Source organism: Pinus tabuliformis, chromosome 4_1 (genome assembly GCF_031772625.1).
Source record: "Pinus tabuliformis cultivar Carrire ecotype Pingquan chromosome 4_1, CPIR1, whole genome shotgun sequence".
Lineage (NCBI taxonomy): Eukaryota > Viridiplantae > Streptophyta > Pinopsida > Pinales > Pinaceae > Pinus > Pinus tabuliformis.
Genome location: NC_142303.1, coordinates 973296581 through 973313862, shown reverse-complemented (window position 1 = coordinate 973313862; position 17282 = coordinate 973296581). Strand labels below are relative to the sequence as shown.

Below are 17282 nucleotides of genomic sequence, written 5' to 3'. Positions count from 1 at the left end.
ACAATGACTCTTCAACCTAGGACAAACCCTAGAAGCACTCAATGGGTGCTTGACCTATAAAATAAAAGAACTTGACCATGAAACCCATGCCCCAATAATAATAATTTCTTTTCATTTTATAATTTACAAGAATACATTTCATACTTATGAAGACAAAACCTAGTTACACAGTTTTCAATACTCCCTCTTAAGTAGGGACGTATTCATAAGAGGTACATGGTCGTTCTCAATTTGAAGAGATCTCATAAAAAGAGTCGGATTGGTAACCCATCTATCTAGCATCATATTTAACCAGCGTTGTCACATAGCAAGGCCTTGACAAACAACTCTATCTCTCCACAAGATCAGAGCACAATGCTGGTGAGACCAATGATTTATAGATACCATCATCATTGTCTCTCAAGGTACATACTCCACCCGGGTGTTCACTGAGTATGACCTTCCTTTGGACTATTCTTATCTTGGATAGCTAGTCCTTAAAGAATATCGGTTGTAATGTTCCAAACTAAGGAAAATAATGCTATGCAAAGCAAATAATAAAAACAACACCATAAAATTGAAACATTCAGTGCACACCCATAAAAAGTCCAGGAATATCCAATAGCTGAGCCATTTTATTATAATCTGGGAGAAAAGTACAATAATGTGGAAGTGATCAAACCCAGGTGGTAATATGTCAAGCCCAGATGGCACAATAACTGCTGCAATGATGCCCTGCGCTGCCCCTGTGAAACTGTGCTGTCTGCTGCAAGGATGTTGCTAGAAACCCCACCCCTTGTGCTCAGAAAATTACGGAAAATTAACCCCGGCCTCTCCATCAAATACTCAGAATAACCTACGAAGGAATTGGCTAAATGTTGACCTTATAATTTTGGCCCAAATTCCCCTTAGCTCCTCTAGTCGCTAGTTGGGTTGGGACCCCTGTTTGACCCCTTATATCTACCCAAAAAATTCTATAAATTTAGGAGTGTGATCCTTGCCCAAAACCCATAAAAACCTAGAAAGGGTTTCCCTTGCTTCCAACCTTAAAAAATTGACCCTTCACAACGTGGCCCTCCTCCAATTTCGAATTCTGTTGCTGTGACTAATCCTGTCAATCTCTGCTCTCCCAACTCCAACAATCCTCCTCAAATGGCCCTCCAAGTGATCTCCTACTTCTCCCGGCTAGCTCCAGCTCTACAATTCCTTCCTCCGACTCCCACTTGAGCCCAATGATGACTCTTTTTGCAGACCCAGGTGACTATAAATCGAACTGCTCCAATGTAGCAACCTCGTGCTTCAAAACTCTCTCGGAAGGTTGATCCTCCACTGTAGCTTCGATGCCCAAACTCCCCGACAGTTGCTGCCTAGAGGAACCCACAAGTGACACCTGCGTGTTCCCCTTTTGTGTCCTTTAGAAACACGCATTGACTGAGACAAATGCTAAATGATATGACTCTGAAACTCCACCAGCTCTCCTCGAAGGTAGTATGAATTGCCTTCCTAGGCTGGCACTCGAAGTCCACCGAAGCAAGGGTTGAGATCTCCACTTGGAGACACTCGTGTGCTAAACAACACAGTAACCCGACTAAGTAGCTCGAGCAACTAAGGTTGAGTTCAATATGTCAAAAGATAAGATGCTGAAATGAGGAGAGTTGCCTTCCTTATATAGATTTCGTGGAGCACTTTTCCCTTCGTTTTCCCTCCATCGTGGGTCCCTCACTTAACCATCGATTTCCCCTGCATGCAAATCGAACTAGGGAATGTGTATTCTCTTAGTGTGGGTGGCCCCCACGTACAAACTAACCACATCGAAATAACTTATACTAATAGTAGCCTCCTAATAAAATCGAATGGGTCCCATCACCTCCAAAATCGGCCCCGAAATGTAGAAATTAATCCTGTTCCAAAATAATTTAGGAAGGGACATTACATCGGTCCACGACTTCTCTTGTCTGGAATGCCCTACCACATTCTCAAAGAGTATTGAATGCCAGATGGTTACCCAATCCTCCATTTTTTCTTCCCAAGTGAAGACAAGAATGTAGTGTCTATCTCTCCCTCTCAATTAGGGAGGATACATAAACCAAACCAAGCTTGTCTCTCAAATACACAAGCTTCTTGTTTGGAAGTGACTTTGTCAATATGTCAGCGACCTGCTCATTAGTGGAGATATACTGTAGCTGCAACACATCATTTTGTACTAGCTCTTGAATGTAGTGGTACTTGTTGTTTATATGCTTTGTCTTTCCATGAAACACTGGATCTTCAGACAAACGTATAAAACTGGTGTTATCACAAAGTATCACTGTAGGGTTCATTGGTCCTTCAAACAAATTGGATAGCAACTTACTCAACCATATTGCTTCTCTGCTTACTTCACAGGCTGCAACATATTCTGCTTCAGCACTACTCAAAGCAAATGTGTCTTGCTTTCTGCTCATCCATGAGACCATGGAGGATCCCAAACTGAAACATCCTCCTGTAGCGCTCCTTCCATCTAGTTCACTGCCTCACCAGTCGGAATCTGTATATCCAATCAGTTGGACATCATTCCTTCTATCATACCTCAGATAGTAGTGGATGTTTCCTCACAAATACCTCATAAGATGTTTTGCTGCTATCCAATGATCATGCTTCGGCTCCACTTGGAATTGACTGAGAACATTTACTGCAAAGCACATGTCTGGTCGAGTATTCACCAAGTACATTAGTGAGCCAATAAGTTGTCTATGCTTGGAAGGATCCACAAGGCTTGATTCAGAACTTCTTAGTCTCTTCAAGCTTGTGATCATCAGAGTGGTCATAGGTTTGTAGTCCATCATGTCAAACCTTTTCAACATCTTGATCACATACTTTCTTTGACCCAAATAAACTTTGTCAGGCCCTTGCCAGATTTCTAGTCCCAAATAGTAATGCATCAGCACAAGATCCTTCATGTCAAATTCTGCTACTAATTGCTTCTTACATTCTTCAATTTGACCTTCTACACTTGTTAAGAGAAGATCATCTACATACAAAAGAATGATTACAGGTTCACCATCTACAACCTTGATATAAAGGTTGGAGTCAATATAACTTTTTGTGAAGCCTATTCTTTGTAGGTATGCATCCATTCTGGCATACCATGCCCTTGGTGCTTGCTTGAGGCCATATATTGCTTTCTTCAATTTGCAAACATATGTCTTCCTATCTTTAACTTCGAATTCCAAGGGTTGCTCTATGTAGACTTCCTCATCTATCGTGCCATTCAAAAACATAGTTTTGACATCCATTTGGTGGATGTTCCATCCCATTGTTGCTGCTAGAGGGACTAATGATCAAAACGTTGTATATCTTGCTGGAGGTGCAAATATCTCTTCATAGTCGATGCCTTCAAGCTAAGAGAAGCCCTTGGCCACAAATCTTGCTTTATACTTATCTATACTTCCATCAGCCGCATGTTTGATCTTATAGATCCACTTGGAAGCAACCACAAATTTGTCTTCAGGCCTAGGTACGATCTCCTAGACTCCATTCTTCATTATAGATTAATACTCTTCATTCATGGCATCCTTCCATTCCTGATTATTTACAGCCTCTTCAAAAGTGGATGGTTCTGCTTCTATCCGTTTTGTCATGTATGCAACATATCCAAAATATCTCTTGGGTTTCTTGCTTTCTCTAAATGAGCCTTTTGCTCTTCCATGACCTTCTGCATCAAGTAGTGTAGATTTCAACCAATTAGGTCTTTCCTTGTTTCAGGGATGACCACAGGTTGAATAGGTTCACTAGGACATTCTTCTTCATGATGTGATTCTTCTTCCTCCTCAAATATCGGAAGTTCATCATTAGAGTCTATAGAGAGTTCCTTTGATTCCTTGAATGCTATGCTTTCATCAAATATGACATCACAACTGAATTCTATGTGATGTCCATCTTTCATGAAGATCCTATAAGCTTTTGGTGGGTTGCTATACGCAAAAAAAGTTCCCTTCAGGCCAGATGGATCCAACTTCTTTCTTTTGTCCTTTGGTATATGAATATATAGAGGACACCCAAAGATTTGAAGATGATCTACAGATGCCTTCTTTCCAGTGAACACTTCTTCCAGAGTTTTGTTGTCTAGTGATCTGGGGGGACTTCGATTCTAAATATAGACAATTGTCTTCGTGGCTTCCACAAAAACTTAGGTAAATCCTGATCGTGTAACATTGCTTTTACACTTTCTTCAATGGATCTATTCTTCGTTTTGCAACTCCATTTTGTTCGGGATTATATGGGACTATCATCTCCCTCTTAATCCTAAACTCCTTATAGAATGCTATAATCTCTTTGGATGTATATTCTTCTCCATTATCAGTTCTTAGTATGTTGATTCTTCTTTTTGTAAGGTTCTCCTTCAGCTTTGAATTCTTGAAATTTTGTAAATACTTCATCCTTGGTTTTCATTAAGTAAACCCAGGTCTTTCTTGAATGATCATCTGTAAATGTGACATAATATAGATGACCTCCAAGTGATTTGGGAGTCAGAAGGCCACATACATCGGAGTGAATGAGATCCAAGATTTCTTTTGACCGTGAAGCACTACTTCCAAATGGTCTCTTCGTATTCTTACCCAATGCACATCCCTTACAAACACCTTCATGATCTTCCTTTAGATTTGGAATTCCATTTACTATGGAACTTATAGTTGGAAGGATCTTAAAGTGTAGATGACCAAATCTTCTATGACAAAGTTCACATGGGCTAATTTCAATGTGAACTAGGGCTTGGGCCACAGGGGATATCAGTCTGTAGAGTCTTCCTTTTCAAATGCCAATGACTTTAGCTTGATCTATATTTGAGTCTTTGCCCCATACAACGACCTTTCCATGAAAGAAGGCTACTCTATCACCCTTATCTTCTAGACTTGAAATTGAAAGTAAGTTCTTGTGCAAACCCAAAACAAATAGAATGTTGTTGAGGTGAATGTTGCTTCTGTCTTCCAACTTTATGGAGGTTGATCCAATACCTTTCATGGGATAGCTCTTGTTATTTCCAAGTTCCACTGAATAAGTGGATTTGCCTTTTGATAAGGTCTTTAATCGATTGGAATGGCTAGTCATGTGCCTTGATGCACCACTATCAATTACCCAAATGTCTTCATCTTGGAATGTGCCAGAGAGAGTCGACATGTTAAAATTGGCAACTAGGCCAAACTCCATGTGGGTCATCTTATTTATGGCATCTGATATTTTTCTTGGATCCCTCTCATTGAGAGGTGTAGGATTGATCCAAAGATCATCCAATTTCGATAAATATTCATGGAGTTATGAATTTATTTGTGTTATAATACAATTCGTCAAGGTCGGCCAGCAACTGAATAAACCCCACATGTGCTCAACGTTTTAGTATAAAAGGAGATGACTTGAGAGTCATTTCACACACACTTCTATCTTGATTTCTCTCCACTTGTCTTGGGTTTTAGTGGAAGAGAAATCTAGGAGTGGAAGCCCTAGACGTTGGAGGAAAGGAGGCTGCCCTAATCGCGGTCTTGGAAGGTAGCCCTAATGCTATCCTAAGGCAGCCCTAACGCTGTCCTAACCTAGAGGATGCAATCATGAAGAGATGCCCTCTCCTCTATGCGTCTCAAGGGTATCCTAGCTGCTGTTAAGATGAAGATGGACGCTGTCCTAAACATGCCTATGGTGCCCTAGCCGCAAGCATATGGTGCCCTAGACGCAGGCCTAATGCGGCTAAAAAGGAGGTTTGTTTTAAGGCCTAAAACAAGGCACCAAGCTGCTGGAAGGAGGCCGTGGGTAGGCTGAGTTGAAGAAGGGTTGTTTGGGGCAGCGAAAAGGTGGGATATAGGTGACAACGTGGGACTTGTCTTTTGCAATTTATGTTTATGTTCTATCTGCAATTTACTTTAATGCTGATGTGATTGCTAATCTGGAAAAGATATTGAGCTAACTGTGAAAATTGAAATAAATTGCTCGAAGCATAGAACAGACCTAAAATTAACATGACAAGAGTCCTTCATTTGTTTCTTTGACTAATACCTTCTTTGAAGAAGACAAGAATCTCCATGCTTCCTTGATACCTCTCTTGAGATGGCTTGCGAACTTCTTGATGAAATTCTTCATTGTAGAGTAGATCTTGATGATGCCCTTAGATAACCTTAGCTATGATACCATGTTGAGAATTCAATAGGGTTGTAAATATGTTAATTCTCTTTAACTTGATAACTGTTTGTGTTAACTTTTTCCTTATTAGCTTTGTTCCTTATTATTACAGTGTTAGATACATCAAACAACTACCAAAACCCCTCCTCTTGAGGGGAAAACCCTTAAATCTGTTCTCTTCTTATAGATCCTTCAATTGACCAATACCATGACATAGTGACTCAGACAAATACCCTCGAAGATCAAGATCAACTCGGCCTCCCACTACAAGGACTTCGACCTCCTTCTGTAGATCCTTCAATTGACGAATACCATGACTTAGTGACTCAGACAAATACCCTCCAAGATCAAGATCAACTCGACCTCCCATTGCAAGGACTTCGACCTCCTACTGTAGATCCAAAATTCTATATCCTGACAACTGCTGCAACTGTTGTTGCTCCTCTTAGAGACTTTGATGTCCTTCGTATAGCCTCCTCTTCCCTTCGCTTGCCTTTCCTTGAGATTTAGTGTGAAAATTCTATCACTGCAACAACTGATTTATTTTACCTACTTATTTCCCAATAAGTTATTTACGAAAGCCCTTTAGTAAACATTAAAATAAATTCTGCCGCAAATATCACACCATAATACACAAACAAACATATGCACAAGAATCAACACATCAACACAGATATTTTGGACAATTGTCCCCGGAAAAACCCAATGTGGGAACATCGATGCAGCAGAGAAGGATTTATTATTCAACAATTCTTCAGTACAACTGGGTGCCAAACTGACTTACCCAACAGAGAAAAATTCTCCAGCGCCTCTCCCAGTTTTAGCATCAGGCTTGCTGTCCTTTGCACAACTCCTAGACCCTCTGCGTCAACTCCTTCCTCTCTGCGTCGCCCATGCAGGTCCTCCAGTGACTGCGCAGTCTGCTGCCTCTGCGTCTGCCTCTCCAACCTCTGCCCTGGTCTTCTGGTGCTGTTCTCGACTCTCTGTTCCGTACCCGCTGCCTCTTGTTGTTCTCCAGAACACTAGTTCGAATTTTTCAGCTAACCCCGCTCTAGAAATCGAAGTTGCTGGTCTCCCTCAGTCTGTTCTCGAACTGACCCTCAAGCTTCTTCTTATACTTTTCTTGTTGGTCCTTCAACGGCTGAGATTAAATCTCTAATCAACGACTAAGATTAGATTTGGCTTGATCCATGACTTTTGGAACCTTTTAACCTAGTTTTATATTAATACCCATTATTTTTCCTAAGTTTAGACTCCGGAACTCCATTAAAAATATTAATTATTTAATATCTCCCAAACTGGTTAGAATCTGCCAAAACCATTTATGGGTCTTGGAGATCTCATGTGCTTTAGCCTCTCTACCAATATTTATGGCTATACCACATCCGATGCTACCCCAAATCAACACTTAGGACTAGTGAGACACCCTAAGTGACCTTTGCTTGACTTCCCTTCTCTCTTTCTTTCAAGATCGAACCAAAGATAGTCCCAGTGCAAAAACCCTAACTTAGACTTTCACAAGAGAGAGAGAGAACTATCCCAAGCACTTCGACTTCTTCGTCCTTCTTCTTTGACTCTTTCTTGTCCTCTACTTCGCATAGAATGAGTGTGAGTTAGTGTGTCTAATGGAGGACAAGTTCCTCTCTATATATAGGCTCCTTCAAAGGTAGACGTGGCTCTTCATGTAAGCCGACTTGATAGCTTCTAGGCCGACTTGATCTTGGAGGTATTTCAACACTTTAAAGACAAAATAATTTTTTCTTTACAAGATACAATGTGCCCATAGGGTCTTCAATATATGACGATGACTCTTAAACCTAGAACAAACCCTAGAAGCACTCAATGGGTGCTTGACCTATAAAATAAAAGAACTTGAGCATGAAACCCATGCTCTAATAATAATAATTTCTTTTCATTTTATAATTTATAAGAATACATTTCATACTTGTGAAGACCGAACCTAGTTACACATTTTTCAACACATTGTGAAGAAGGAGAGCGGGTGTTGAGTGTGTGCTAGAGAAATGTGAGATCTAGTGAAGAGCAACAGCGAAGGAAGAGCTAGAGCAAGTGTGAAGGACATGATTTGATCAAGGGAAAGAGGAAATCTTCAAGCAAAGACCAAGTGCACTTCAGCGGCAAGTTGATCAGATATTGGTGACTATTCATTCTCATTCTTCTTTCTCTCTGTACTCTGTTGAACAATTGAAGAAATCTAATAGAAGAAGAAACATTTGGGTTTTCCCCTTGAGGGGTTTTTGCTTTGGTCATTGGACCAAAATCTCAGTGTCTCATATTTGTGCTTGGCAGTCTTCATATGATCCTTAAGTTTATGTTCTATCTATAATTACTTATCTGAGAAGTTTTGAAGAACAAATCTGCATTTTAAGTAATTGTAACAACAAAGTACATTCAGTTTTCTACAAAGTACATTCAACGTTCTGCAAAGTACATCCAATTCCATTCAGTTTTTTGTAAGTACTTTCAATTTTCTGCAAAGTACATTCAGTTTTCTGCATAGAACTTTCAAGTAGCTGCAAAGAACTTTTAAATTTCTTCATAGAACCTACAGATTTTAACATGTATCAGAGCCTTGGTGAAGACAAGTCCAAGGAGACTAGAGATCACCTGAAGGGACCCCACTTGCTGCCAAGATTTTTTTTTTTTTTTTTGATCAAGATGACTTCATCTTGCTTCAAGATAGAAGAGAAGCTGAATGATGCTTCAAACTTTGATCCATGGAAAACGAGGCTAGATATCACTCTTGAAGAACACGAAGTTCTGGAGTATGTTGAAGACACAATAACTGATCCACCAAAGAATTTAAGTGTCGTTGTCAAATCCAAACATTAAAAGGGTGAAATCAATGCTAGAAACATTATCCTTGATTCTCTTAGTGATCATCTCATTACTTTTATTTCTGGTGTGAAGAAAGCTAAAGAAATGTATGACAAACTAATTGGCATGTTTGCAATTAGTAACTTGAACTAGATTAATACCTTGAAGAATCAGCTGAAAGACATCAAGATGAACCAATGAGAGACGGTTCAGGCATACTTCCGAGAATGACCAAAATCAGGAATCAACTACTAACAGTTGGTGAAGTTGTATTTAACAAAGAAATGGTGTTGATTGCGCTTGGAGGCCTTTCTCATGTTTAGGAGATTTTTATCACCACCATCAGTAATATGAACACTATTCCCACATTTGATGAGCTCCTGGGAAAATGTATCGAAGAGGAAGCCAGAATGATCTCTGGAGGGAGAATTTCACATCATGAAGAAGGAGAGCCTACTGCATTTTTAGCCTATGACAAGAGAAAGAAAGATAATAAAAAGAATTTTGCTTTCAAATCAAATAAAAAGAATCTATACATGTCAAAAGTTAGATGTTTTAACTGTCAAAAGCATGGTCACTTTGCTCATGACTATAAAGAAAAAAGAAAAGCACCTAGATTCAAAAAACAAATCTGATTATAGAAAAGACACTTCTAAAAATCAATGAAAGACGATCCTAAGACAACAACAAATCCAACGTATAGAAATAATATAGTGGAAACTCAATCAAAATATTTACTTGTTTATGATCTTTCTAGTTCTTCTTTTGCAGATTCTTTATTAGCTGGTTAGTTGATAATGGTGGTTCCAAACACTTTATTGGCTAGAAAGAAGCACTCTCTAATCTAGTTGAGAGGGAGACTAATTTAAATGTTATCATTGGAGATAATTCTACTCACCAAATTAAAGGCTATCGTTTAGTTTCATTTCAGTTAGATCATGGCAAATCCATTTTTCTGCAAGAAGTTTTGTATGTACCTGGTTTGAAAAATAATCTTGTACCCATATATGCTCTAGAAGATAAATGAATGAAAGTTGTTTTTATTAATGGAAAAGTTCTCACTTGGCCTTTGAACTCAAGTATGAGAGAAGCCTTTACTCTTGGATCAAGATGTTAAGGACTTTACAAAGACAATGGTAAACCCATTCATGCACAAATCCATGATACTGATCTTCAGTGTAAGCTATGGAACGAAAGATTTGCTCACCTACATTACAAAGCCTTACCTCATGTAAGGAAGATGGTTTTTGGAATGCTTGAGATCAAAATGGATCATGAAGGAGTTTCCCCAAGATGTGAAAGTGGAAAGCATATAAAGGGACCATTCCCTTCAAGCAAAACAAAAACTAGTTAGGTATTTCAATTCATTCATTTTGATTTATGTGGACCTATGCTTGTTACTTCTCTTGGTGGCTATTTGTATTTCATGATTTTTGTTGATGATTTTTCTCGCAAGACATGGATATTCTTGTTGAAAAAGAAAGGTGAAGCATTTGACGTGTTTAGAGATTTCAAGGCTCTGATTGAAAATCAAATTAAAAAGTTTATCAAAGCTTTTATATCTGATAATGAGGGAGAGTTCAAATCCAATGATTTTAAAGATCTTTGCAAGGACATCGGAATAAAGAAAGAAACCACAACGCGGTACAATCCACAACAAAATGGTGTGGCTGATAGGAGGAATAGAACCATTATGGAAGCAGTCAGAGCCATGCTGCATGATCAAAAGCTACCAAAGTTTCTATGGGGAGAAGCTGCAAATGCTTCTATTTATATGCAAAACAAAACTCCTCATCAGGCGTCAGACAATAAGACTCCTGAAGAAGTTTTCACTTGTAAAAGCCCTGAGGTGAGCCATTTGAGAATCTTTGGCTGTCCTGTGTACTTCCATGTGCCAAAAGAGAAAATGAACAAATTGGAAGCTTCATGTAAGAAAGGTACGTTTGTTGGTTATTGTGATAATTCAAAAGCTTATAGAATTTATATACTTGGTCAAAGAACTGTAGAGTTTAGCAAAGACGTAACATTTGATGAAGATGCAACTATTAGAAAAGCAAGAGAGTCTCCTCTTACCATTGCTGAAAGACAAGCTGTTAACGAAAAAGAGCCCACATCTGAGTCTGTGGAGTGATTTCACTTAGGAGGAGATGAGACTTAGCCTCATAAATGGTACCAACAACAACAACAAGACACTAAAAGAGGAGAAGGATGAGGAAAACGTGGTCCTTGTAATCGAAGGGAAGGCGAAGAAAGGTCCTTGACAAGGACAAGGCTGAAAGGGAGGAGAGAAGAAGTGTTGAAGTTTCTAAGTTTACTTAGTTAGAAACCCTCCATGCACTTCATCTGATTTATTCCTACCTACTTGTTATTTTCCTTAACAAATTATTTACAATGTAAATACTGAAAATAAACACTAGTGCATGCTCAACATATTACAGATCAACAACTAAAAGAAACAGAAACAAACACACCATATGACACCATTAATTTTGGACTAATGTCCCTGAAAAAACCCAATGTGGGTAAAGCGGTGCAACTATCTGAGGGTTTTCTTATTAAGCAATATCAGAGTACAATCTAGGTGCCAAAACTAGCCTACCCAACAAAGAATTTCCTTGGCAGTAATACCTCTTAGTTTCTGTCAAATGTACTGGCTGAAACCCTGGATAATCCTTCTGGCAGCTATTCAGCACCAATATGCCCCAGAAACCCCAACGTCTGCCCAATCTGGACTGCGTCAGCCTCTCCTAGCCCAACGCTAGCCCTGTGTCAGCCTTAGGAGGCCCTACGTTAGCTACGCTGGCCCCTCTGGTGCTCTGCGTAGTAATTAATTGCCTCTACGTGGCCCGTCGTGAGCACTGGTTGCTCCTGCGTCACTCTCTCTGGCTGCTCTGCTGCTCTCCCGGCACTATCTCTGCCTCTCTATCTCTCTGTACTCAATGCCCCTCAACTGCTCTCCAATCACTAATTCTATTTCTCTTAGCAAACTTCGCTCTAGAGAGTAGAATGACTGATCTCTCTGGTGTCTTCTCCAAGTGACCCTCAAGCCCTCTTATACTTTTCCTGTTGACATATCAACGGCCGAAATTAAGTCCCTAATCAATGGCTAAGATTAGATCTGGCTTGATCCATGTCTTTTGGACCATTCTAACACAGATTCATATTAATACACATTAATATTTTATTTTCCCTAAGTTTAGACTTGGGGACTCCATTAAAAATATTAATTATTTTAATATCTCATGATCTGTTTAGAATCTGCCCAAACCCTTTTTGGGTATTGGATATCTCATGTGCCCCACCTCTCCACCAAATTTCGTGGCTAGAGCACATTCAATGCTACTCCAAATCAACAAGAAGAAGAAAGATCTGTCGAATATCAAATGCTTCAGGTGTGCTGAGTTTTGTCACTATAGTACCCAATGTCCCAAGAAGAAGAAGGACAAGAAGGGGGAGCAATGGACAACAGCCTCAACAGACATAGATGAGTTAACCTCTAGGATGGAGGAATTTGCATTGATAGCAGCTATACCTCCAGATGGAGGAGGAGCGTGAGGCTTCAAAGTTGCAGGTTTGGGTAGGGTCCAAGGAGGACAACATCAGACAAGTGTCTCCTCAGGGATCATTAACCTTTCTACAAGGGCCCACAATTTTCAGTATCTGGAGGATCAATGTCAGATGGTGCAGTCAGATCTCGAGAGATAGTCACAAAGACTAGTTGCAGTTAGTTTCTCGAGGGCATAGAGACAGATGCAACATAGACAATTGATCAATAGACAGTGCAGATACTAGTTGCAATCAGAGACTCGGGGGACAGTTGCAGAGGCAGTATAGGGGAATAGTGGATCCATAGATTGGTTCTCAGTTGCAGTAGTTACAGCAGCAACAACAACATGAGATCAGTTGCAGTGCAGAGCAGAGTTGGTAGTAGTGCAAGATGGCACAGTGCAATGTCAACAGCAGCGTAGATGTAGGATGGTTCAACTACTGGGTTAGTAGATGAATCAGAATATGCCCAGTAGCTTGATGGATTAGTGACAAGATGTTATAAATGTCAGACATCTATAGCGTGAGGGAAGATGTTATGGGAGAGAACACCTTCCTCGCTAAGAGGGAGTCTTAGTTTTTGTAGCATCAAACGTATATTCTAGTCTCGATTTGTGTTAGAGAGACTAAGGAACACAAGATCTTCAAAACCCAGAAAAGGTTTCGTGAGATAACCTTGCAAAGCGCCTTAATAAATTAATTAGCCATCATTTAAATTTTTCCTAAGTCTAACTTAGGAAAATTGGGTAATTAATTAAGGAAAGGTGAGAAAACTCTAGAAACTCACACTGATTGAGGTTGAGATGATCTTAGTAGCCGCTGATAACGATTTAATCATGGCTGTTGGTGATCCAACGAGAGATTATAAGAGTAGGTCGATGGGGATGAAGATGAGACACTTGAGCAGTAGCAGTGAGACACAGGGAGAGCAAGTTCCTTGGTAGTTCGAGCTATCTGTTTGCAAAAATCGAGCAAGGAAGAAGAGTTTGAGCCAGAAGGAAAGTAGGAGTGAGATTGAGGGAGAAACAACATAGTATTACAACAGTGATTCCTAGTAGCAAAACAACAGAATAGGGAGGCCGAAATAATTTTGCACGAAGGCCGTGTAGCCAGTGCGAGTAGCCAAAAACCCAGTGTGAGTTGCTGGAAGAGGGTTGCAGAGTTGCCGAAGGCCAGATCGAGTTCCAGAAGGCCAAGCGGATTTCTTCCAGTAGTAGAGGGAGGTAGGACAACTCATTTGGAGCCAACTAGCAGACCGTGTGTTTTTACGATGCCAGGCAGTGCAAATTCCTGGAGACTGAGTTTTCTCAATGGGGTTCGGGTAGGTTAGAGGGAGGCTGAGATAATTTGCATAAGGGAGAAATTTTCTCCAAAATTATTTGGCTAGATTATTTTGTTGGAGGATTGCCAGATTGGCATTCAGATATTGTACTCGGAATTTTTTACTGCTGCATAATGAAATAAACCCTCATCTGTTGCACCGGTTTTCACTTCAAGGTTTTTCCGGGGACATTAGTCCAAAATATTAGTGTCATTTTTATTGTGTGTGCGCATCTATTTTCTCAGTTCCAATTTATTTTTTGCAGCGTAATTTGATTGTGAAGAATTGCAGTGTGATTTATTCGTTATTTGCTGTAACAAATAAATCGTATAATTAATCAGTTAGAAGAATAAATTTCTAGTTGCTGCAATTTCAAGGAATTTTCACAAACTCTGCAGCTTTAACATGGATGTAAGAGAACCTAAACGGAACATGCAAATGACTATTGCTGGGTGTCTTGAGTCAAGGACATTGTAAACAAGATCATCAAGACATTGTCATGTTTCACATCAAGACTGTCAATAAACCTACCAAAGTAAGATTTTGGTTAACTGTCTCACTCTTCAAACCTTGATAGTACAAAAAGTGGTCACACTGGCTTCGTTCCTCACCAAGAAGCATATTAGGATACACATATATGGCAATCAAATCTAATTGAGCAAACCTCCAATAATCTCTCTCATATTTTCCCTAGTGATAGTTCCATTAGTTTGGGTAATGTGATAAATGAGGCCTCGATATAAAGCCATAAGACGAGATCTTAAGAAAAAGCTTGCCACATTAATGCCATCTGCTGGCAACTGCTCTGATGATGGACCATATGCAGCACTCTCGAACAAACTGGATCCACAGTGGAGTTGCTTGGTGATATCAAAAAAATTGCAATAGGAATAATACTCACTACTATTGTGTACCCCAATGCTATGAATCTCATGAATCTTTGCTTGCTCTCCGGAAACGGTGCCAAAATGATAATCCCTAAAACCATCCAGTGAAAAGATGACCAGGGAAAGTATACTGTCACCTCCATACGTTCCCTTTGCACTTCAGGCTAGTGCTTCCTAGCCTTAGGGGGAATTGCTAGATGGATTAAAGATACAATTCTACCTCTGCTAAACTCAAAACAAGTTCAGATATCTGTAAAAAAGCTCTTTGTTCTGTCAAAATCAGACTTTATTTATGCTTAAAGCTGGTTTTGAATAGCAAGTACATAACAGGCTTATATTTAGATAAATAATATCTGCATTGATTTCCATGCAATCTTTCTTAGAACAGCAAAGTGAAAAACTCAGAATTTTCAATTATTTGACTGGTATCCTCGAATCCATTGGGTTTGGGGTTGAATGGGGAAGAAAATTAGTTAAGCAGGAGTGATTCCCAAGGTTAACTAACTCAGAAAATTCTGAATAATAGCAATTAAACTCACCGAAAAGAGAGATTTAACCACGCATACTTAATCCCTTTACTCCAAAGATGTGTATGCAATGTTCAGGGGAATTGGTTACCAAAGAAGTTAGAACTTCTGTTTTTGTGATTGATTTCCGCTCTTTATTCTGTTCAGTTCATTCTTTCATCATAATATGTTGGCTTTTGTAAGTGTTTTCTACTGAAGAAATGAACAATTTTTTAATCTACAGTCTTCTGAAGTGTAAGATGCAAATGAATGGGTAAAAATGCAGTGTTCTGATGCCATGGATTTTTGTATTTAACTTCTTTAACCTACATTCTGGGATCATAATGAACTGATGTCGAATTTTGAGAGGCATGCAGGGCTGTTGCGTATATTCCATTGACGGTGCTTGCAGTTCCAGCATCCATCCTAACAGTAAGCCTGGATTTCACCTTTTTTGTGTCTAAATTTGGATTTTGTGTATGCTTCTGTAATTGATTGTCTTTTTTCTTTGGAATCATGGTTTGAGGCTTCTGCACCCAAGTGAAGTTAGGTAACTTGGCAATCACATATCCATGTTGATAGGATGTGCTATTTGTTGAGAAATGTAACTAGTTTCAGTCTTCATAATTGTTGTACCCATTTTACATACGTATCCTATGTAACAAATAGCACAAGAAAAGAAAAAGTTATTACTATTAAAGCATGGGTTTTATGCTCATATTGATGGTCTTCTTGGTAAAAGCATGTTCTTCGTGCTTCTAGGGTTTGTTAGGTCATAGGATTTTTTTCTTGAGTCAAAGGAGTCAACATCATGTTTATGAGACCCTTCCGGGGAATTTGTAATTGTAAAAAGAATTATTTTGAGTCTAGAAAGTCCTGGAAGCTCCAAAAGTACAAGTCGGCATAAAGGAGGGAATTTGACCCCTTGAGAAGGTTATATTAATGAAGCAGTTCGGCCTCATTTGGAGACACTCACTCCACAAGTTCAATATCACAAGAAGAAGTTCAATCTATAGGTGGGACAAGTAGAAAAAGAGAGCGAAAGTTGTTGAAATGTGTAACTAGGTTCGGTCTTCATAATGTCTAATGTAATCTTGATTTCATGTATTTGATGTAAAGAGACAAATAGATTTTATTATTATTATTTTGTAGCATGGGTTTCATGCTCAAGTCAATTTTATAGGTCAAGCACCCATTGTGTGCTTCTAGGGCTTTGTCTTAAAGTCAATTGAGTCATTGTAATATGTAAGACACCATTTGGGTATCTTGTATCATGTCAAGAAAATTTATTTGAGTCATTAAATATGCAAAGACTCCCTCCAAGACAAGTCATCATTCAGAGAACAAGTCGGCCTACAAAGCAATGAAGTCAACCTCCTAGAGATGTCTAGTCGGCCTATTGGGAACCTTCATGAAGCCTATTTATAAGAGAACCTCGACCTCATTCAAGAAGCAATACAAGAAGTTTGATCACAAGACAAGAAGAAGTCTCATAGCCAATGAAGAAGAAGAGAACATAGAGTAAGGGAAACTGAAGTTTTTAGGGTTGTTTTTGGGCTACTATTTCCCACACGTGCGAAGAAAATTAGGGCACTATCTTGCTGCAGGAAAGACCGAATTGAAGCCATCACAAGGAGCTGAAGTTTTGAGAAAAATCATCAAGAAAGGAAGCCAAGTTACCAAGGAAGAATAAGCACTTTAAGCGAGTTAAAAGGAGACCTAAATTACCATTTTCCACTCACACGTGCAAGCTAGGTTTCTGTAGCAGAGGCCGAAGTTGCAGCTCAGAAATTGCAGTCGAAGGAGCAGTGGCAACTATTGTGAAGCAAGGTTGACTTGAGTTGACTTTGGGAGAAGCAAGCGCATCAAAGAAGAAATTGACTTTGTCTTAGAGGGGTCTTTGTCAAGGGTCCTAGGTCTTGGAATTCATCATCTGAACATTCTATAAGTAGAGAAGAATTATTTTGGGTTTTCTTCTCAAGAGGGGAGGTTTTGGCCCTGGCTTGCAACCTACATTTTATGTCCTCTTGTCTCATTGATCTTCATTATTTGGTAGTT

General features: G+C 39.4%; 1 protein-coding gene across 3 annotated transcripts in view; it reads left to right on the top strand.

The window, feature by feature from the left end:
* The window catches only part of LOC149179381 (uncharacterized), a 316696-nt gene that overhangs the window by 66018 nt on the left and 233396 nt on the right, over window positions 1–17282 (top strand). For all 3 annotated transcript variants that reach the window (XM_089420631.1, XM_089420632.1, XM_089420630.1), the window contains exon 3: window positions 15602–15656. In XM_089420631.1, coding sequence (XP_089276757.1) covers window positions 15602–15656 — 55 coding nt within the window. The remainder of the gene's footprint in view (window positions 1–15601; window positions 15657–17282) is intronic.